Source organism: Microtus ochrogaster, chromosome 19 (assembly GCF_000317375.1).
Source record: "Microtus ochrogaster isolate Prairie Vole_2 chromosome 19, MicOch1.0, whole genome shotgun sequence".
Classification (NCBI taxonomy): Eukaryota; Metazoa; Chordata; class Mammalia; order Rodentia; family Cricetidae; genus Microtus; species Microtus ochrogaster.
In genome coordinates, this window is record NC_022021.1 from 46,148,581 (window position 1) to 46,171,249 (window position 22,669).

Consider the following 22,669-nt stretch of genomic DNA (forward strand, 5'->3'; position numbering starts at 1 on the left):
ACTGCATACACACGTGCACAGAGCAACACTGCATACACACGTGCACAAGACCCATGTGGACGTGCACAGAGCGACACTGCATACACACGTGCACAAGACAATGTGGACGTGCACAGAACACACGCACATGTCCACCTCCCCCACCACAAGGAAATATATATATTTTTAAAGACAGGGCTTCTTTGTGTTCTGACACTTGCTCTGTGGACCAGGGCGCCTCAAACTCAGAGATCCGCCTACCTCTGCTGGGATTAAAGGCAATGTGCCACCACACCAAATCGAGGCAGCTTTCTGTGGCAGTCAATCTCCCTCAACTCTTTTCAGGCATCATCAAAGACAGTGAAGATGTTTATAATTTGAAGAACCCGACGTTGTTCATTTTTGCGGAAAATGATGCCGTGATCCCACTTGAGCAGGTGAGTGGGCAGCCTTCATAGTGTATCCTGACACTTAAAAGTTCCAAAGAACGCATTTATCATTGTAACTGTTTCCAATGACGAAAACTTACTAAAGACTGGAACTTGAGCCCAGACTGGGTCTGTTCAGAGCAAGAGCTGAAGGAAATGTTCCTGACACAACCTATTCACTGAGAAGGAACGATCCCCACAGTAGCCCACTGGTTATCATACGAGATAGATAACAAGATTAAGCCCAGGAGGTTGATAAGGAAAGTCTAAGTTAAAGCAGTCATTTGTAAACCACTCCTTTCAACAATCCTCAGCTTCAGATCAGTTGGTTTAATTTTACTCTAGTGTGTAAGTAACACAAGGAAGGCCAGCTTTGGTTCTTTTCCTGGCTGAGGCTACTCCTGTATAAGGTCTCATGATGTTGATAGCTGGGACAAAGAACATCTTCCCAACAACCCCATGGCCACTATGGAAACCAGCAATAGTCTCATTGTGCTTTGCTATGCTAGACTGTCAGTAGGGCAGTTGTACTGAATGCCTGCCCTGCCTGATGCTGTAGGGGACAGCACCCAGCAGGCTTCATACATGCATCCATCCTTTTTAGACTAAGGTCTCATGACAAAGACCCAGCTGGCCTCAGGCAGGGATCTGCTGCCTCTGCCTCTCTGCTAGGGATAAGAATGTCCACCATCAAGCCCAGTTTTGATTTGTTGGGTCTCAACCCCAAGCATAATGTAGAAGCTTCTGTTAACTGGTGTGCCACCAGCCTTACCCTGCTCTGCAACTCCTGACAGAGGCTAGGAACTGTTTACTGTGCAAAGCGTGTCAGCTCAGGGTTAGTCACATCATCTCTTTTTTTGTGTGTGTGTGTGCACTAGGTCTCCGTGCTGACTCAGAAACTGAAAAAACACTGCATAGTTAATTACCAAGTTAAAACATTTTCTGGGCAAACTCATGGCTTTGTGCATCGGAAGAGAGAAGACTGTTCCCCTGCCGACAAGCCCTACATTGAGGAGGCGAGGAGGAATCTCATCGAGTGGTTCAACAAGTACATGTAACAAACAGTACTCAAGCATAAGGCAGCTGTCATTCAGATTTTCCTGGGAATAATTAGCCATCTGATTTCTTACTTTACATAAAATATAGGGATCTTCAAATTCTTCTGAAACACAAATACAAAAGAAACTAAACTAAAAAAATATTCAATATGCAATAGAAAAAAATTTTTTCTTTTGGTTTTTTTGAGACAGGGTTTCTCTGTGTAGCTTTGGAGCCTTTCCTGGTCTTGTAGACCAGGCTGGCCTCAAACAGAGGTCTACCTGCCTCTACCTCCCGATTGCTTGGACTAAAAGTGTATATCACCACTGCCCGGCACAATAGAAATTTTCAATAAATGCTCGGTACCTGAAGAACTCAAATGATGGTGTAACTGTAGTTATTAGGGAGAATCTGGGTCCATTCAGGGAGCAGCTACGTTTTCAGACATGGCCTTATGTTGTTAATTGGAACTCTGTTAAAACAATTCATGTGCAAAGCCAGAAATATGATGAGTTACCAACTAGGTGACCGTTTAACCCTCCCCAATGCTATGGGCTTTGGGGAAGCTCAATGCCTCCCATATGCACTTCAGTGTGAGCAGTGTGGATTCTGTTCCCAGAGGCCCAATTATTCAACCTAATAAACTGATGTTTTTAACTTTACGAATTTTTAGCTTCACTTTTAAACAAACACTTGTGTATAAGCGCCATTACGTGCAGAGGTCAGAGGATAATGCACGGCAGCCTTCCCACCACATGGATCCAAGGCAGCAACTTTTAGCCTGAACCATCTTGCAGGCCTTTCTGACAGAAAATGGTTAAGACTAGCTAGCATCCTGTTGTGTCATACACTTTCCTCAAGCACTGGTATTTTATGTCCAAGACTGGGCTGCTGCAAGTGTCCATTAAATAGGTGGAGGTAGAGGGCAGAGTTCATAGTCTAAGTCTGCAAGGAACAAAGCTCCAAATGTCAACAATGTTGTTTTTCATGGGATCCACTGAAACAGTGAATGCCAGGTTACCCGGTCTGGCCTTGACTTCCCAAGCTTAAGCATTATGCTACACCAGCCAAAAATGTCCTGTGTCTCAGTTGCCCTAAAAGCATATACTAGAGGCACAGCACTGCCCATGCCAGTTCTAGCACCTGAGCTAACTGTGGCCACTGTCCAGCACACTAGGGGCCATGTGAAAAGTATCCAGCATTGGTTTCTTCAATCCTACAGTGCTTGTGCAACCCAAATACTCTCATGTCCGGACTGCCCCCCTCTGCTTCCTGATGGTTAGCTCATCTCCTCATCAACTGTGAAACAAAACCCTGACAAGAGGAAAGCTAAGCTGCTAAAACAGCATCTGTAGTGTGTTTCTGCTTCCTTACATGGTTAACTCTGCGGATGAAGGATGCTTTAAGACACCCGATGAACACAGAAGCTGTGAGAGTATCCTGCACTGAGCTCTGAACAAGGGGGCAGTTACCAAACAGCAGCTTTTATTTCAACATCTACAGGCTGTGAGAGAACCAGTGATAACTGCAGACGCAGCACAACACCCCTTTATTTAGTCACAGTGGTGGACGGTACATTTTATTCTTCAGATTCTCCAGGCTTACGAATGTCATCAATCTTCAGAATCATTCTAACCATCTGTGTGGCAAGAGAGATCTGCTGCTTTTTGCCAATCAAGGTTTCTATGACATGCTGATGCTGCATATCTGAAAAACAAACACAGCAATCAGTGGTCCCCAGAGCACACACATTTACTATTAACAAGCAGCTTCAATTTATGTAGTCACAACAGAGCGTAAGAAACATTAGCAGGCTGCAATGTGCATGTCTGTGTTCCTAACTACAGAGGAGGCTGAGGTTCAAGGTCAGCCTGGACAATATAGTAAAAGTTTGAAATTCCATTTCAAAAACAGAAACAGTTTAAGACTGTGCCATTTGTCAGTTCAGACAGAGAGAGGCTCTCTATGCTAAACCATCGGCTCTTGGTGGACTTTGGGTGATCTTTGCCTTCAGTTGCGCCCATGGGTGAGCCCACCAGGCTCCAATGGACAGTTTTACAAACTGTCTAAGAGATTGTCCTGGTTAAACGCAAATAGAACAAAAGGCAGGAATGTGGGAAAGGGACTTAAGGGAGGAAACAGGGTGTGGGGCGAGAGTACTCAGAATACATCATATCTATATCTACATCCATCTATCTATAGCAATATCAAAGCGCCAAACAATAAAGTAAATAAATAGGTAAAAGGGGCTGGAGATGGCTCAGTGATTAAGTGCATCAAGTGGACTTCTATTCCTAACACAGCATGCTTACACCCCCATCCAATTAACTCCTGGTCCAGGGATCCAGTGCCCTTTTTGGGTCTTCAAGAGTACCAAAGACACAGACACACACACACAGTACATTTAAATGCATGCGGGCAAAATACTCATGCACATAGAAATCCTGTCTCCAAAAGTTTTCTTTATGTGTAAACCTGGCTATCTTGGAACTCGCTCTGTAGACTAGGCTAGCCTCAAACTCAAGAGATCCGGCTGCTTCTGCCTCTGGAGTGCTGGGATTAAAAGTGTGCACCACCACTGCATGGCTAAAAAATCTTAACAGATAAATAAACCCCCAAACGAAAAATCCCAAAGCTGTAGTGGTCAACTGGCTACAAATTTCTCCGTGTCATTTTCAGAACTGCCAGTGCTCACGACAAGGAAGCTAGTCAGTGACACGACAGTTCAGAGCACCCAGAGGGACTACAATGAAATCCAGTCTTTGCAACACTGAGCCAGTAGACACTTCATGTCAGAATAAGAGCTGCTTTTTTGTTTTGGATGCAGGTGTAGACTGAACCCTGGTCTCCTGCTGGATGCTGGAGCTGCTACTGTCAAAATACTTTCATAATACTGTCAAGTTCTGTGGTTGGACTCATTGCAGGAATGCAGGCATGGTCTATTAGCAAAGAAATGTAGTGAAGGGGGCTGGAGAGATGGCTCAGAGGTTAAAGAGCATTGCCTGCTCTATCAAAGGTCCTGAGTTCAATTCCCAGCAACCACATGGTGGCTCACAACCAACTGTAATGGGGTCTAGTGCCCTCTTCTGGCCTGCAGACATACACAAAGACAGAATATTGTATACATAATGAATAAATAAATAAATGTTTTAAAAAAAATAAAAAAAAATGTAGCGAAGTTAGCAAGCTAAATGTACGCCACCTATCCAACAGCTGCCCTGCCAGGCTGCTACAGAGAATTCAGTCTACCAAACACTCCACAGCCATCCAGGAGCTATGCTGTGAAGGGGACAACTGTGTAAGGAACGTGAGACATCGGTGTGAAGGAAGACAGTGTTGCACTGCAATCAAATGAGCGTCACCAAGATAGGTCCTACAGCAGTCTAACAACTAAAACCAAGAACTCACAATGGGCAGCCTCGTGACACGACTACTCGGCACAGCCAGAGCACATCATTTAAGTCAGTGGAAACTGGGCTCACAGCCGGGCGGTGGTGGCGCACGCCTTTAATCCCAGCACTCGGGAGGCAGAGGCAGGCGGATCTCTGTGAGTTCGAGACCAGCCTGGACTACAAGAGCTAGTTCCAGGACAGGCTCCAAAGCCACAGAGAAACCCTGTCTTGAAAAACCAAAAAAAAAAAAAAAAAAAAAAAAAAAAAACTGGGCTCACTCAGACCCCAACAAGCAGCTCACCATTTGTGCCCTTATGCAGACAGTCAATGCCAAGGGCAGGGTTGGACTCCTTCACTTGTTTGGCTCGGACTTCAGTCATGGTCTGGATGGGATTCATGCCACTGTTTTCTGCAAGGGCCATGGGGATGACCTCCAAGGCGTCCGCGAAAGCTCTCATGGCATACTGTTCCAAAGTTGGGCACTGGAAGGCACAAGGGCAGTGAGTGCACTAGGCAAGAGCCACCCGACCCAACAACAGTTCAACAACAGTACCTACGTAAACACCAGAAAAGTTACTCAGGCAAGCTTAATAAACCATGCTGACTTTATCTACAGGATGAAGGTGGCAGGATAGAAACCACAGACACAGCAGCTCCCACTGTGACTCTGCCCGTTACCTTATCTGCTTCTTTGCTGACTGCCAGGGCGCAGGATATTTCAGCAGCCCCTCCTCCGTACACAACTCGATTGTCGCGGATGAGGTTCCGGATGACACACAAGGCATCGTGGAGGGATCGTTTTGCTTCTTCAATGATCTGGGGAGAAGAGCATGCCTCAGTGCCTCATGCAGGCAGAGTAAGACCCTGGAGCCACTGAGCCACCCCCCAGTCCAACAACGGATTATTCTCACCATCTTGTTGCCTCCTCTGATGAAAATGGTCACAGCTCTAGAGTTCTTACACTTCTCAATGACCAGCATCTTGTCTTTTGTAGTGCCAAATGAGATCTCACGTACCACACCGGCGAAGCCTAGCTTCTCAGATGTAAGCTCTGAGAACCTTGGGACAATTCGTCCTCCTGTTGCAATGGCGATCAGCTATTAGAGGACACAGAGATGTGGTCAATGCTAGTGAACTTCCAACGCTGGACCACAGTGAGCTACATCTAACCTAGGACCACCTTGTTCACCAGACGGGCAAAGTGTCTTGTTAGACCAACAGGCTCTGGGGGCTGGTGTACCCAGTTCTATTGTCAACTCCCAACTCAAAGTCTCTTACAGTCTGGGTGGCCCTGTCTGTGAACCCAGCTCACATGTCCCCCGCAGCACAGCAAGCGCAGAAGGAAAAGGGAAGCAAGGTAGGCCAGATCAGGGCTTAAGAGAGCTGTTCTGCTACCACAGAAGGTACAGTACCAGGCTTTCCTGCCCCCAAGAGTCAGAGAAGCCCAGAGAGTTGACTATGCAGCACCAGAAATACAAAGCAGCATTATTCAATAAAGATGATTCTCTACCATTCTTCCAGTTGTTGCTTTCTGTGTGTGGTGGTGGTTTTAGGCAAGTGCTGCCCAAGTGGCACCAAATACCAGCATGCACTTCAGGTTCACCCCACACCCAGCACAGGCTGAGTGATAGCCTACCTCAATCTCAGGTCCTCCTACCCAGCGAATGGCAGGGAGGGCGTTCTGAAGAAGTAAGTGATTGGCTTCATCATCAAAGCCCCACTGGCAAATAGCCAGGTTAGCACCAGTTCCTTTAATCTGGGAAAGAAATGCCACAAGTCTCATCAATAACAATTAGTTATTTGTTCCTTGTTACAGGATCTGAAAACAAGGGAGATGCACAGCAGTGTGGAGCCAGTGCACTGAAAGGAACCACGGGAAAGCACACCCCGAGAAGGAACATACACGTGTGTGTCTTACTATAGAAACTATGCTTTCATTCCTGTTCCTTCACAGCCCTCGCCTGCTCCACTCAAGCCCAGGGGAGCTGGTAGGAAAGGCACAGCTAGGACGCCAAGCTCACAAGGCAGTCCAGGACAACCAACCTCTTTCCTAATATGCCATTCGACTTTTCTTACTGAACTTATTTGTCTCAGGCTGACACCGAACACAGGCAACACTGCAGGCTATTTGTAACCATGTGACAAAGTCCCCAGAGGGCAGCTGAGTTAGTTCCCGTGGAGTCGGTTCACGGAGCACCGCAGGACTCACCTGCTGAATCATCTCCTCGAACTTTTCCTTTTCGTATTTCTGCAGGGCTTTGTAGTCCTCCACAGAGGTCACATCCAGCTTGTGCTTTGTCTTTGGCTTAGGTGGCTCAAACGGACACGTGAGAATCGCAATCCTAGCGTCTTTCACTTCCTGTGGGGAAGCAAGAAGCCCTAAGTGGTGGTCGTGGTCAGAAGCAGTGCCCAAGGGCAAGAGCACTGACTTACTTTAGGCATCTGCGGGTGGCTGAAGTCCTTATCCACGATCACACCCTTTATAAGTTTGGTGTCCTCCAGCCTCCCGCCCACTTTGCCTTCCACCTTGATGAGCTCAAAGTCAACGTCTCTCCGCTCCATATCTGCCACTGTGAGGACGGCATTCACAGCAATCTCAGCCATTTGTCGGTGACAGCTGTTAACCCTGATGAAAACAAACAACTTTCACATTCCTCAAACCATCACCGCATGCAACTCAACAAAACTCCCAGGAAAATTAGTGCTGCTTTCCAAGTTCAGAGCCAACTCGGCCTACGCAAAGCAGTAAATATGAGCTGTGTGAACCCTTCAATGATCTGAACCGATTCTACTCACAAGTCTTGAAACCTAAGTGACCGTCCTCTCAAATGCATGAATCATCTGGCCAGTATCCTTGGTGATCTACTGGGATACTAACTACATTATGTTAGCGTCATTTCTGTTCTGGACGTCTGGGCCCTTCACTGTAGGTGCTCAGCTTTCCCGTGTTTTCTCAGAAAGAATGAGCGGTCCTTAGACGTTTCACAGCTCAGATCTATCGCAGCTGCCTTTGTGCTGAAACCATTCATTCCCTCTGCTCAAACCACCAGGTACACAGAAACTCCAACAGCTCCGCCATTAAACACCATTCATTAAGTGACGCAACAGAGGGTTACGAGAATGGCGAGAGGGCTCAGGGGTCAGAGCACTTGCTCCCCAGCCTGCTGACCCACCCACCCGGTAGGAGAGAGCAGACCATAGGCTGTACATGCACACAAAATGAACGTAATTAGAGTACTATGTTGGAAATCAGAGGGCAAAGAGGAGGGAATAAAGACACCACCAAATCCTCTCTCACACGAAGAATATTTACATAAAAAAAAGTGGTCCCAGCACTCGGGATGCAGAGGCAGGCGGATCTAAAGAGCTAGTTCCAGGACAGGCTCCAAAACCACAGAGAAACTCTGTCTCGAAAAACCAAAAAAAAAAAAAAAAAAAAAAGAGAGAGAGAGGTTAATTTTAAAACCACCCTAATTACATCTTTAGAGCAGTAGATTTGCTTATTGAATAAAAAAAAGTGCTTCCCCAGAATGACTTCCTAGTGAAGAGGTGATGGGAGGAAGTGTGAGAAGAACTTAACAGTCAGGGTGATTTACTAACTTAGCCAGCAAATCCAGCCTCCAACGAAAACACAGGAAAACAAGCAAACCACACTGCTGCCTTTTAGAACAGGAGAACAATCCTCCAAAGGGCAGGCTTGCAAACCATACCGCTTTACTAATAGGACACGTACACTTTGGAGCCCAGCGTGGTTTTTGCAGTCTGAATCAGGGGTTCAGGGTTCTTTATGTCAACAAGGACACTATCACTGATGTTGTCCAGGTGATCTATAGCAATTCGGGCAGCCTGTTCATAACCGTCAGCAATTCTGATTGGGTGGATGCCTCGGTCCAGCAGCTGCTCGGCTTCTTCCAACAAGGCACCAGCCAGGACTGCAACCAACAACAGACAACTAGTTTAAGTTACAAAATTTAAGTTACAGCCTTATGTGCTACACCCAAACTAATTCGAGAATTGGGCTGAATGTAATCTTAGAAGTTAGGGTTATGAACTGAAAGGGGGGGAGGTCATTTCTCTTAGTTTTGATCTTAGTAAAAGTTCAATAGGCCGCCCTTTAAAGATGAATTTGATACAAAAACTTAGGCAGTGGGGGCAGTGAGACGGATCTGTGGTTTAAGGCATCTCCTGCCATATCGACAGTAACAGAGTTCCCACAGTAGAACTGAGTCCCAAAGTTGTCTTCTGTTCTTCATGTGACCCTCCCCACAATAAGCATACACAAAATGTAGGCCACAATGCAAGAACAACAGTTTAATCGGAAAGCAGAACATTTTGTTTCTGTGACCACGGACTTCTGCTCAGTGAGGGCATCCTGGCTTGTGGAGGCTAAGCGCCTGCTCCCTAACCAACCTGGCTCCCTTCCGCTCTTGTGTACAGAAATGAATCTGGTTCTGCGAATGTATAACTTGCTGCATTCCAAGTAAGTGGACAAGAAAGCTATGGCAATTCCAACAGTGTTGACTTAAATTAGCCACAGATGTGTTTTCATCTCCTTTGATGTGCACATCTGCACAAGCATGCGCGGGTGTGGAGCTGAGGGATGACCAGCTGGAGTCAGCTCTCTCCTTTTACAACGTGGACCCCAAGGGTCAAGCTTGGGTGTTTAGGCTTTGCTGGTGAGCAAGTGGCTAGCTGAACCATCTTGCTGGCCCTCAAACTCTGGATCGTTCTGAAGATTTCAAATCTCAGAGGAAAAAAAATGCTAAGAACAGTAAAACAACAACAACAACAACAACAACAACAACAACAACAACAACAACAACAACAACGAACCAAATGTGATAACCCATGTTTTCTCTTCCAATTAACTCTTTGAGAATTAGTTGCAGGAATCAAGGCATGTCACTGTCCTTCTGTATTCTGGTATGAGAACCATACCACGACAGTATAACCGTGATGTAGCTCAAGGACAAGGGACATTAATACAATAACCTACAACCCAGAAATTTGCCTCTTGCACATTTATCTCAATAACTTTTGCAGCTTAAAAAGGACACATTACAAGTTGTCCTGTCTCTCTACCAACTCTGCCTGCCTCCTTTCTGCTCTTTCCCAACACTCACTTCCCAAAGTCTGGCTCACGTGTGCTATGGTTCCCCAACTTCAGCCTGCCCCACTGTCCACATGTGGGATACAGAAACACTGGCTCTTGTGATGCCTTTGAAAAACCTCTTAAGTTAGGAAGGTCGCTTCTTTACTTACCAACCACTCCTGTGGTTCCATCTCCAATTTCATCATCTTGGGATTTGGACAGTTCAACCATTAGCTTGGCAATCTGATGATCAACATCCATCATGCTGAGAATGGTGGCACCATCGTTTGTTACGGTGACATCGCCATCCTTATCTACCATCATCTTGTCCAGCCCTGAAAGACAAAAGTTCAGAAGGAAGTTGGGGAAAATGATATGTAACCAAGGGCTAGAGAGAGCATCTCAAACAATTCTTACTGTGACATTCATTAGAAACAAATAGTCCGACACACAAAAGACATCCACCAAAGAAAGCCTTCTACCAGCTAATCCAAACTCTACATTGGAAACAGACTAAGTGTCTCAAACCAAAGAAATGCGACCAACCACCACATACAGAACACTACTGAATACAGCATTAACTCAGGACATAGGTGTGCTCTGGAACATGCTAATGCAGGGAAGAAAAGCCCATCTCAAGCCGTGAGCACACTAAACTGCGAGGAGCCCAGACATTCAGAGCTTCTTGGCTGAACGGAGCTGCAGGACTGCCCCACTGCATTTCTGACTGCACTATCAAGTCAGACCTTTATTAAGGATATCAATGGTTCTCTCACCGTTTGGTCCCAGTGACGTTCTCAGTGTGTTTGCCACTGCTTTTGCAGCCATGATGTGAGACTAAATGAAACAGAAAAGGCAAATATAAGCAAGTTACAGGTCATTTCAACAATTAAAGGCATAGAGCTGATGTTTACAGAAAAAAAGAAAATCTAGAAATTTCCACACTAACAGAGAGGTCTGACTTAAGCAGGAACTTTCACAACTATAAGCTTTAGAGTCTTTTGTGTTTTACATTCTCAGCATGGGAGGAGGCAGGCTGTCTCCATTACTGACCTGGAGAACAGAAAGGCCAACTGTAAACATAATACCTTCTGTTTTCACCAAAGCTCACCATAGTAGAGAACACTGCATTAACCCCCCAGGAGAGCCACCCTTGCTAACATTCTTAACAAATACTATTTTCAAAAGGAAAGTTCTGAATGATGGCTAAGAATTTAGTACCAATGACCCTGTGGGGACAGGACCCGGAGACTGCTGTTTTAAACTGCTCTACAATTCATCTTCCACCTGAAATCCTTGTACAGATGACAGACCAAACTTAACTGTGAGAGATACTAGTGTAAGGTTGGAAGGTCAGCTCACTGACAGAGTGGCTCAGATAGCTGTGGTCAAGAGCACTTGCTCTTGCAGAAGACCCAGGCTCAGTTCCCAGCTCCCAATGGCCTGTACTCCAGTTCCAGGTGATCAGATGCCCTCTTCTGGCCACCACAGGCACCAGAGTGCACACACATACATGAAAGTACTCACACATACATATAAATAAACCTAAAATAAAAAATACACAGTACAGACATCTTGTTATTATACAAATCTGCCCCGTGCTTAATATAAAAACAGTGAAGTTAGATATATAACAAACATTGTTTAAAAGCAGTGTTGTTTTATGATTGTCTCAGTAAAAGTTTGACCTGTATACCTATTTTACATACATCTATACCCTGGGTTATGTAGAACTTCGCAGGAAAAAGATGTAAAAGCCCTATCCATATAAGCATTATGGTCATGTGACCTTCACCCATGGCAAGCAGATGGTCATCTTGGGTGACCCTCAGTGCATCAGAAATTCTATATCAAGGGCCAACTACATGTCCCTAAACAGAAGAACCTGAATATTCAAAGGGGCTGCCCCAGAGCACCCAATTCCTAATACTCACATTACCATCCTCATGGGCCCGAGATCTTGATCCCTACACTCTAGGAACGCGAGCCACAGCTCCACTGCAACATCTGGTCTGGTTGGTTTGTTTTCATTGATATTCTTGTAACTCAGGAGTTAATTATAACAATCTCCCCACACCAGAATTTATATCAATGTTATTAAAATATTCATGGTACAAGCCTGAAAGGACCCTTCCCTGTCCCCAGACACACCTGGCTCATTGTCATCTTCTTTTATTCTTGCTACCACCAATTCAGGTTAATATCATCCTACAGAATTCCAAGACTATATATATCCCCTCCTCTTCCTATTCACTAATTAACATATTTTCTAACAAGCCCTTTGACAATTCCAAAGGCAGATAAGGACTCTTGGCAACTGGAAAGCAAAGCACTCTGGAGCAGTCCTGGCTCTCTTAACTCATCTTCTCAACCTGGAGGGGCAGGTGGATGCACACTTCTCTAACCACAGAAATCTTGGGTGTTTTCAGAGCTGTGCAAGCATACATGTTCATTAACGTCTCTCCTCACTCCCAATGGCAGACTAGAAAACACCAAGTTCATTTTGTCTTTGCAAACTCTGGGGACTCTTAAAATGCACTTTGCAAGCCGGGCGGTGGTGGCGCACGCCTTTAATCCCAGCACTTGGGAGGCAGAGACAGGCGGATCTTTGTGAGTTCGAGACCAGCCTGGTCTACAAGAGCTAGTTCCAGGACAGGCTCCAAAACCACAGAGAAACCCTGTCTCAAACCCCCCCCCCCAAAAAAAATGGACTTTGCAAGTATATATTCCTAAGAGGCTTTTTCAATAACTATCACTGGTTAATATTTCTCTGGGTGCCCAAGGATACTGGGCACCTGAGCTTATTTTTGGTTGATTACCTGGGTATGTATTATTGAGCCGAGGTCAACACCGCACACAGAACAAGCCTCTACTACAAATAATCTGGCCCCGAATGCCAAGGCTAAGCTCACTGCTCTGCACCACTAGTTTGACTTGGAGGTAGACTGACGTCATGGCCCTTCTCTAGCTGGGACATCTTTGGCGATTTCCCTGTCCCTAAGCGCCTAATTCTGTAAGCAGACCTGCCCTGAGCGAGGACCACAGCAACAGTCCACGTAGTTAGCACAAATGGCTGACACAACTGTCAACATTAATTACATCGGTAAAATCCCTCCCACCCTGAGGTGGGGACAAAAAAATGGAACTGAACACATAATACATTCAACCTGAAAAAAAAATCCCCCTAGAAAGCAAACAGAACCAAGCATCTATAGTTGCTCTGGCCACTTCTTTGGCTACCCCAATACACCTGTCAAGTCCTTGGCTTGACAGGCACACGTGAAACCTAAGAAGGGGCTCCGTGGCAACACCTGTGACATTTTTTTTTTAAATATTTATTTAAAATTTAAGGTCTGCATGCCTGAAGAGGGCACCAGACCTTATCACAGATGGCTGTGAGCCACCATGTGGTTGCTGGGAATTGAACTCAGGACCTTTGGAAGAGCAGGCAATGCTCTTAACCGCTGAGCCATCTGTTTTTGTTTTTTATGGGTTTAATTAACTTTATTTTATGTGCATTGGTGTGTAGGTGTCAGATCCCCTGCAACTGGATCTTTAGACAGTTGTGAGCTGCCATCGGGGTGCTGGGAATTGAACCCGGGTCCTCTGGAAGAGCAGTGAGTGTTCTTAACCACTGAGCCATCTCTCCAGCCCCATGATATTGTTTCTTATCTGGGATCTGGTCTTTTTTTTTTTATTCCTTTCTTTCTACAGGATATTGCTTTCTACTCAACAATTCGGCTCCGCCTTTCCTCAGGGTAACGTCTTTGTTCCCCTATGATGGGGCTCAAGAGCTCCAACTTTGGGGAAATTATCATAATTTGCAGCCAACCGTGTGTGCTCCATTGAAACTGTCTCCTTCCACTCCAAAATTATGTGTTTTCTGGCCCAAGAGAATTTACCATTACCTCTGAACGAACGCAAGGCTCTGGCCCAAACACGTGTGTCGGGCAGTTTCTTCTCTCAAAAGTTGGAAAAGCTCCCTCCACTGTCATTTGTCATCCTCCAAGTAGCCATTCGGAAAGCACACGGCATGTCGCGCGCGCGCCCCTTTTCTACGCTTCTAAGTTTCTCCCTCTACGGGACGGAACCGTGTCTAAGGCACATGCCATCTAAAACCACCGCAACGCCAGTGACTCCACCTTCCGTCTGGGGGGTCCGCGGGCCGGCTCCCCAGGTGAGCTGATGCATGCGGCCCCACCCGGCTCGGAAGGGCCACCCCACATTCGGGCTGAGGCCTCTACGACCTCTCCCGCCCAGGGGATGAGTGTGCACACAGAACCCACAAAGGCTCCACGGAACAGGGGATTCTCGACCTTTCGGGCCAGCACATGGCTGAACCGCTCCCACGCCAGCGCAGGCGCAGAAGAGCGCTCCGGCCGCCTCCCTTCATCCCGCTGCCTGGCGTCGCGGGCCGTTACCTTGAGGGCCTCAAGCCCCATGAGACGGGACTTGCGGTCCTGATCCTTGATGATGAGGAAGGGGCGCCCATACTCATCGAAGGCGAGGGTCCCCACGGACGCCATGGTGGGCGAACTAGAAGAACAGGCACTTCCCAACAACCGGCAAGGGACCACTCCGGAATAGAGAAGGCACCTTCCTCTCGCGAGACGACGCAAAACCGCGCGCGCGTGCGCAGTACAGACCGCGCGCGATTTTTTTTTTTCCAAGTGTGACTTTTTTAACACCACAGAGTGCTTTCTGGAATCAGCCGCTCTTGGAAACTTCTATCATACGGGAAGCTAGGGGGGTTATTCCAAAACTAGGAAGGCAATTTATAGAACCCAAATACTAATACTAGACCCAGTTCAGTCACTTATTCAAGGTTGTGATATGTGAGACTTTTTTGAAGACAGGCTCGCAGCGCGCAGCTAATTTCCTTAAGACATTTTCTCCGTTCTTCCCACCCCGGCTCTGGGAAGATGGTAGGTCCCACTTCCGGTCTCCCCGGAAGTTTCGCGATGGAGAGAGGAGGTGAGGTTTGGCCGGCATGGCGGCGGGTTCCTCGGTTGACTGCGGTGCAGACGGGCTAGGGGGTGGGTGTACGGCTGTCAGCCGGTGTGGTCGCGGGCGCGCGTGGGTGCCTCGCTCTCCTCCTGCACCGTCCTCCACGCCCCTGCCGGTCTTCTCTTAGCTGGGTCGCGGCGACCGCAGTGCTTGCCGGGGACTGTTTTCCCGCTTCCGTGCACACGAATTATGCCTCAGTCCGATCTTACGACTCAGGGCTGCTGGAATCAAAGCCCTGTCGTGGACTAGCTGCTGCTTGGGTGTTACCGAGCTTGCGGTTTTATTTTCTTGTCTTCAAAAAAAAAACCCGGCAGTAATAATATTGCCTACTTGACAGGGTTCCTGGAAGTGTTCAGGGAGAACAGTGCCTGGTCTCTTGCTGTATTTGTTCTTAACGCCTCACGTTGCACAGATCCTGTGACTTGCCCAGGGTACACTGCTAGAAGGAGACGATGTAGCACGGTTTTGGGCTCAGAGTCTCTTAACCCCAGCGTTTTGGTGCTAGAAAGATATCGTAACGCTAATTGTACTGTCCATCGGCCCGAAATCACGATCCGTTTTTTTTTTTTTTTTTTTTTTCCGAGACAGGGTTTCTCTGTGGCTTTGGAGCCTGTCCTGGAACTAGCTCTCTAGACCAGGCTGGTCTCGAACTCAACAGAGATCCGCCTGCCTCTGCCTCCCGAGTGCTGGGATTAAAGGCGTGCGCCACCACCGCCCGGCACGATCCGTTTTATAAACTTGAATTTATTACGGATTTCCACTCTCTTTAACCGTACTGTCCCTACTGTATCATCAGGTTTTATTAGGTACTCAAAATTAGAATGCATGTAGCCGCACAGACCTGAAAGCCAGCCTGCTGTCATGTTAATTTTGCCTAATGCCTTAGCCCTCTGTCTTCTAGTCAGTGATGGTTCCAGTGTCTTTTGTGTTTTATAGTAGTCTTATTTCCCTTCAATTTTGATGAGTTGGTGTTTTAAAAAATTCAAACGGTGGATTCTGCAAATCCATTTTGCTGTTGATTTTACCTTATTTTCTGTCGGAACGCTGTCGGGATGACTCCTAGTATCAGCAGGGTATGTATAGCAAAGGACACAGATTACCTTAGGTCAGTACAAGAAAGATTTTTTTTTTTAAAAGAAAAACATACAAAATGAGGTATCATTATAAGTTTTCATATATCTCATTATGTCACTGCACCTTCCTTTAAGCACCCTTCACTGTCCCCTCTCCCAATTTCCCCACTTGGTGATCCTTGTTGTTCCCCAAATAGTTATTTATCACATATATAACACATCATTAAATCTCGGGTCCACATGCAGTATTTTGTCTTTCTTGCTGCCCTCTTATTTCCTTCCTCTCCCCCCCCCCCATTCAAGATTTTACATCAGAGAGAAAACATGAGATATTTGCCTTTCTGAAACATTTTCATTTTACAACTGAATAAAACTCCATTGTGTGTATATATCCAACTCCAGCCATTCATCTGCTGGTGGACATCAAGGCTGGTTTCTCGAAAGACTTCAAGGGTGTCTTTGCTGCCAAGCCCGACAACCAGTGCTGGGTCTCCATCCCATGTGGTGAAGGAGAGCACGGATGACCACTTGTATTCAGAGACTTGCCTTCCTGCAGGTTCCTACTCTGTCCTGCCTCCATGCCTTGGGCACAATGCTTGCCGCTTTTGCCCTCAGTTCAGAGTTTCTATTTATATTTTCCCTCCCTTGTTCCTTTATTCAGTATAACATTTCTTGCATCCTTTGCTTGCCTCAATTAGTCCCAGCTACTTACCCAGGCCAACTGGGAGACCCTGGAGACCAGGCCCTTGTTATTGTATACATTGCTGTTTTTATGAAAGGTTACATGAGGTGAGGTAGAATTTGGGCCACCTGATATGTCTTTAATTATTGCTCAAATTGATAAATAGTGTGGTCTGTCTATATGATAGAGTTATGTTTAGCTTTAAAAAGCAATCACGTACTGAAAAGGAATAGCGTGGATGACTCTTGAGCACATCATTTTCAATGCCAGAAGTTGATGAGAAGACACATACTACATGTATGTGTGGGTGCGGAAGTTCTACATGTACCCACATAGGCTAAAGTTTGACAAATCAAGGTATTTCTGTTGTACTCCACTTCCATTTTTTTTGAGACAAGGTTGCCCACTGAACCTGGAATTCGCCTGTTTTGACTAGGCTGGCTGCCGAGTCAATCCTGGGATCTGTCTCCACCTTCCATTTCTGTGGTTGTGCCTGGCTTTTGCATGGGTGCTCGGAGTCTGAACTTAGGTCTTCATGTTTGAACAACAAGCACTGTACCCACTGAGCCATCTCCCTGGCCTTTGCAAATTACTTATATAAGTCCAAAGTAGAGGCGATAAAGACTAAAAGTCCTGGCTACTTAGGGCAGGTGGCAGAGGGTGGGTGGAGAGACGACAGCTAAAGGGCCATGGAAATGCTCTAAAACTGAAGAAGGTTACATACATCTATACTGGAACCTGTTAAATTGTGCACATTCAATGGGCAAGCTATTAATTGTGTCCCAGTAAAGTCTAAAAAGCTGGGTTTCTAACCTGAGTGTGGTGCTGGATGCCTGTAATCCTAGAAGCTGGCAGGCTGAGGCAAGGGAGTTCAAGGCCAGCATGGCCTTCATAGCAAGACTGTCTCAAAAAGAAAAACAATGGATCCTCCACTCCTCCAAATGGTAGTCTTCAAGGATGGCAGTTAACAGTTGCTGCACAGTCTTTTGGTTTGTACTTTGTACGTGTTCATTTAAATGTGGTAACCAGAGAAGGATAGTTGTATTATCAAACCCTTTCTTAAGTTTTGAGTTGTGCAGCAAAAAATCCGAAAAATTCCCTGGTTAGCAAGCCATACTATAGTAGTAGCTTATCAGATGTTAGACAGCTGGCTTAGGTTCTGAGACACCAGGACTGGTCTTAAATGTGTTTACAGACTATACTGTGTTCCATTGGGATGATCCTAGAGGACACTGCATGAAAGCAAGGCAAATGAGCCTTGACTTCTCTCAAATAAGCAAATGTGCGATGATTGTAGCATATTCTTCCACACAGTGTCAAAATTATAACTGCAATTGCTGAAGGTTCTGTTATCAAACACCTAAAGGTAACTTTATACATCTTGATGGCAGCATTAGCAGCAGACCCCTCCCCCCCCAATCACAGCATCAGCAGCAGATTTGCACTCCCACCCCCACGATCACAACATCAGCAGTAGAATTACTTCCCTTCCTCATGATCACAGCATCAGTGACAGCCTTACTTCTCCTCACGTTGGCTCTCTACTACAAAAGCAGCTCTAAAACTCATTTGAAGGGGGAGTCAGAAGCAGAGCGTAAAGCTATGCTGAACTGAGGAAGCTGAGTGTTGAGAGCTGTCCTGGACTGTGACCTGTTGTCCTGTGTTTAGAGTTTTAACACAGCAGAATAGATTGTTACCTCTCTGCGGGTGTAGTGTGTAGAATATCAACCCCCTCCCCAAATATATGCATTCTGACTGGTGTAGCCTGTGCAAATGTGATTGAAGATCTTGGATCAGAAATTACCTTGCACTAACTAGGTGTGCACACTGTTGTCGCAAAGAAGGGCAGGAATGGGAGAAAGGAGCTATCAGGATGGAAGAAGAGGTTGGAGTGCTGTGGGGTTGAAATCAAAGCATGTAGATTTTGAAAGCTGGAAAATGCAGAGGAACTGATCTTAAAAGGCGTTAGGAGTACTGCAGCCTGTAGCACAAATAATAAAATCCTGGAGTCAGCTATTGGGGTTCAACCCAAAAACCAGAAAAGCAAAGCAGCCAAGCCTCTAGAGAAGTGTTACCTCTACCATGGCTGGGCAACCACATACTTAACAGACAGCCTCTCTCTCTCTTTTATATCTCCTCTAGTGCTGGGATTAAGGGAGTATGACTCCCTAGCACTGGAATTAAAGGTGTAGGCCACCACCATCTGGATTTGTTTCTGCATTGATCTTTGTATAGCCCAGAGTGGCCTTGAACCCTAGGATTAAAGGTGTGTGTCACCATTACCTGTCTTCTAGTGGCTTTAGCTTTGCCTCTGGTCTTCAGGCAAGATTTGTTTATTAAAACACAAATAATATGCCACTACTGCAGTCTTGTCTATTGGGGACCTCTGAGTGCCAGCCTCAGTGTCCCCTTCAGGGTTCAGAAGAAAACTTACAGCAAACACAGGGTTTAGATTTGAGGGCAAAATGAATTCTACATTATGTACTTTCTGTATCAGTTTCTTTATTCCCACTGTGTTATTGGAGGCTGCTTGTTCCCAGCTGCTCAGCCCCAAAGTAATCACACAGAAACCATATTATTTGCAATACTGTTTGGCCAATAGCTTAAGCATATTTCTGACTAACTCATCTTAAAATAACCCATCTCCATTAATCTGTGTATCGCCACAAGGCTGTGGCTTACTGGGTAAAGTTCTGTCATCTGTCTCTGGCTGGGCCACATGGCTTCTCACTGACTCCGCCTTCTTTCTCCCAGCAGTCAGTTTAGTTTTCCCCAACTACCTAAGTTCTGCCTTGTGCAGGCCTAAGACAGTTTCTTTGTTAACCAATAGTATTCACAGCATACAGAGGGAACTCCCACATCACCATTGGAATTCCCAGAGAATGGGGGTGGTGGTGGTCCAGTATACCAGTACATGGGAAAGAATTGTGCCCAATAATCCATACTCTGCTGAATCTTGAACAAGGGGAGTGCTTATGGTTTCACAAGAGGTCCACTGTCAGTATGCAAAAGAAGGTAGACCAGCACCTTGTGAACTGGGTTTCTCTCCATCAGAACGCATTCATTCTGGTGGGTCAGCCTCCTGTCTTGCCAGCTGAGATCTCACTGCACTTGTCAGCCCACTGCAGACGTCTGACCTCCCCTGGTTGGTGAGAAATAAGGCTGTGGTCCCTTCTTACAGCAGCTTGAAGTAAACCCTGCAGGCCTTTTGAATGACTTTCTGGTATCTGGGACCAGCCATATATGAACAGCAAGCATCTGCTGTCCCTCCTCTGACGGTTTCCTGCTTCCTGTGGATTCATGCATTGTCAGTCTTAACCCACAGCAGCGATCTGTTTGCTGTGGGGTTCCACGTTGTTCCAGTAATGTGTAAACAGTTGACTGGGTGTCCCTGCTTCCTGTGTGCCTGCCTGAGCCTCAGGAGTGCCTTACCTGCACCTGCTCAGTCACTGTCCCATCATCAGGAGGACTGAGGTCACATGGCTACACTGCCACAGAGCTGGCACCTTGTCTGGCTTTTAGCTGTGCTTTGCTTGTCCTTAATCAACTTCCCCTCCCTTTAGTTTTGCATCCCACGAGGTTGCATTTTAAGTGCCAACTCAGGACGAGGAATAGTACAGTGATATTCATTTCTCCGCAGCCAGATGCCAGATTAGAGCTTGTCGGCTTTCTTCTGTGCTGAGGGTATTGAAATGACCCCCCTGCCATGGGCTTTCAAATTTTTTTTTTCCATTAAACACTTTGGCAAAATCTGATTTTCATCTCTGGTCACCTCAAATTTGTAGCTGTACAACTAGATTGTAGATGCTAGCATGGTTTTGGTGTCTAATGCCATCAGTGTCTTTTAAATGGGCAATAACTGGACATTTTAGTGCTTGTTTTTCCTTGACTTTCTTTGTTTAGACTATAAAAATGTGAAGTTTATGATTAAAACATGCAATAATGGATTTTGAGATAACACATTAATTACTAGAGTCCTAGATATGTAAATCAGTACCATGGAAAGAAAAGATTTTAGTATTAAAGAATTTCCCAGGCCAGGCAGTGGTGGCGCACGCCTTTAATCTCAGCACTCAGGAGGCACAGGCAGGTGGATCTCAGTGAGTTCGAGGCCAGCCTGGTCTACAAGAGCTAGTTCCAGGACAGGCTCTAAAGCTACAGAGAAACCCTGTCTTGAAAAACCAAAAAAAAAAAAAAAAAAGGAATTTCTCCCAAATCTCTTTAATTTTGTTGGTGGGGTTTAGAAGTCATTGCAGAATTTTTATCTTGTAAATTAGATTATACCCAGTGAATGTATCCTTTAAAAAGATGAGTTAGACTGGAGAGGTTGCTCTGTGGTTAGGAGCACTTGTTGCTCTTGCAGAGGACCCAGGCTCACTTCCCATCACCTGTGCCAGGCAGCCACAACCACCTGTAACTGCAGCTTCAGGGACTGACATCTCTGCTGGTCTCTGTGGGCATCTGCACAGGCCCATGCGCACATACACGCGCACAAACACACACGCATATGCGCATGCATATACACACACATGTACACAAGTAAACATAAACAAGAAACGTGTGTCAGAAGAGTTGTCGGGAAGATGAATCCTTGCCTTTGTAATGTGTGCTCTGTGTTTCTGCTCTCTTTCAACAACGGCTCATACCTAGAAACGCCTGAGGAAGAAAGGCAGTCTGGCCGTCATGTTCTGCCTACTAGTTTGGAATCCCACAGTTTGAAGAAGAGCAATTGGGGGTTCTTGTTTACTGGGATCATTGGTGGGGCACTGGTGACAGTGTACGCTGTGGCCACCCCATTTATCACACCGGCCCTGCGGAAAGTTTGCTTGCCGTTTGTGCCTGCCACTTCGAAGCAGATTGAAAATGTTGTGAAGATGTTGCAGCACAGAAGAGGCTCCCTGGTGGACATCGGCAGTGGCGACGGACGCATTGTGAGTCACGTAAAAACTTCTACAGGGTTCGAGCCACAACTGTTAGGATTTCTGTTTTACGTTTTTTAGGAGGCTTCTGCAAAGATTTGCCAAATGCAATGGCTTGAAAAGTGTGTGTTTGGCTAAACTGTTGGACCACCAGCATGTGTTTAGAGTTCATTTTTCTTTGATTGATTTTTTTTTCTCCTGGAGGAAAGTACTCTGTAAACATGCCAGATAGAAAGAATGAGTTAATTGCTAATTACCAAATGTCTATTAGAATTTTTGGTCCAGTAAATGTGGCATGATTACAAGAAACATGTGGAGTTGGGGAGTTAAATTACCTTTACTCTTTTGCACTTTAGATGCTTGCTTTATGTTTCTCTGTAGCGATACCTGAGTAAGTAATGATTCCCAGGAGCTGATAGAAAGTTAAAAATAAGAAAGGCGGTTGGTGAAGCCCAGCTTGACTAAAGATAGGAATTCAGGGTGGGTATAGTTACATGTAGCTAAAATCCCAGTATTTGGGAGGTGGAGGCAGGAGGATCATGGCTTCAAGGCTAGCCTCGTCTAGGTACAGAATTTGGGCTACATGAGGCCTTGCCAAAAAAAAAAAAAATCAGATTTTTAGTGACTAACATGTTGTGTGATCCTGGCTTGAATCTCTGAGTGAAGAAAAAGTCACTGGCTGGCAGGTGAGTGATCCTTAGCGAGGAAGGTGGCCACGTCCTTCGGCCTCGTCCTTATGGTGACAGGATTGGAGTGAGCGTGGGGATGTGTCCTGGCATCATGTGGTATGCAGACCAGCAGGGCTGCACCATGGGCACTCATCCTGTGGACCTGGCTTTGTGATTGAGACCTGCCTGTAGTTTCTTACAGTGTGACAAAATATTACAAACTGTAATCATAACCATTTTTATTCTGTGATGTGAAGTCATTCCTGTTGTTGGGTAGTCACCATTGCCCACCGCTGAATGCTGTCATCTGCCGGGGAAGAGCCTGTGAGCTCCTCTCCCCCTTCTACCACTGCCCACCGCTGAGTGCTGTCTTCTGCTGGGGATGGGCCTG

The 22,669-nt window shown here is 46.0% G+C and overlaps 3 protein-coding genes across 4 annotated transcripts in view; 2 read left to right on the forward strand and 1 right to left on the reverse strand.

Annotated features, from left to right (window-relative positions):
* The window catches only part of Cmbl (carboxymethylenebutenolidase homolog), a 19,013-nt gene extending 16,906 nt beyond the window's left edge, over nucleotides 1–2,107 (forward strand). For both annotated transcript variants that reach the window (XM_005356674.2, XM_013349731.2), the window contains 2 exons: nucleotides 325–416; nucleotides 1,286–2,107. In XM_005356674.2, coding sequence (XP_005356731.1) covers nucleotides 325–416; nucleotides 1,286–1,465 — 272 coding nt within the window. In that variant the 3' untranslated portion in view covers nucleotides 1,466–2,107. The remainder of the gene's footprint in view (nucleotides 1–324; nucleotides 417–1,285) is intronic.
* Nucleotides 2,108–2,909: 802 nt separating this feature from the next.
* On the reverse strand, nucleotides 2,910–14,565 carry Cct5 (chaperonin containing TCP1 subunit 5). The gene is made up of 11 exons (XM_005356675.3): nucleotides 14,351–14,565; nucleotides 10,706–10,766; nucleotides 10,100–10,264; nucleotides 8,571–8,769; nucleotides 7,271–7,463; nucleotides 7,047–7,196; nucleotides 6,474–6,593; nucleotides 5,749–5,934; nucleotides 5,516–5,653; nucleotides 5,139–5,319; nucleotides 2,910–3,152 (listed from the first exon to the last, which is right to left on the reverse strand). Exons 1-11 carry the CDS (start codon nucleotides 14,453–14,455, stop codon nucleotides 3,025–3,027), a joined length of 1,626 nt encoding a protein of 541 aa, XP_005356732.1. The 5' UTR covers nucleotides 14,456–14,565; the 3' UTR covers nucleotides 2,910–3,024.
* Nucleotides 14,566–14,849: 284 nt separating this feature from the next.
* Fam173b (family with sequence similarity 173 member B) overlaps nucleotides 14,850–22,669 on the forward strand; it is a 24,148-nt gene continuing 16,328 nt past the window's right edge. The window contains exons 1-2 of the mRNA XM_005356676.2: nucleotides 14,850–14,903; nucleotides 21,342–21,622. Of these exons, the coding sequence (XP_005356733.2) occupies nucleotides 14,852–14,903; nucleotides 21,342–21,622 (333 nt within the window). The 5' untranslated portion in view covers nucleotides 14,850–14,851. The remainder of the gene's footprint in view (nucleotides 14,904–21,341; nucleotides 21,623–22,669) is intronic.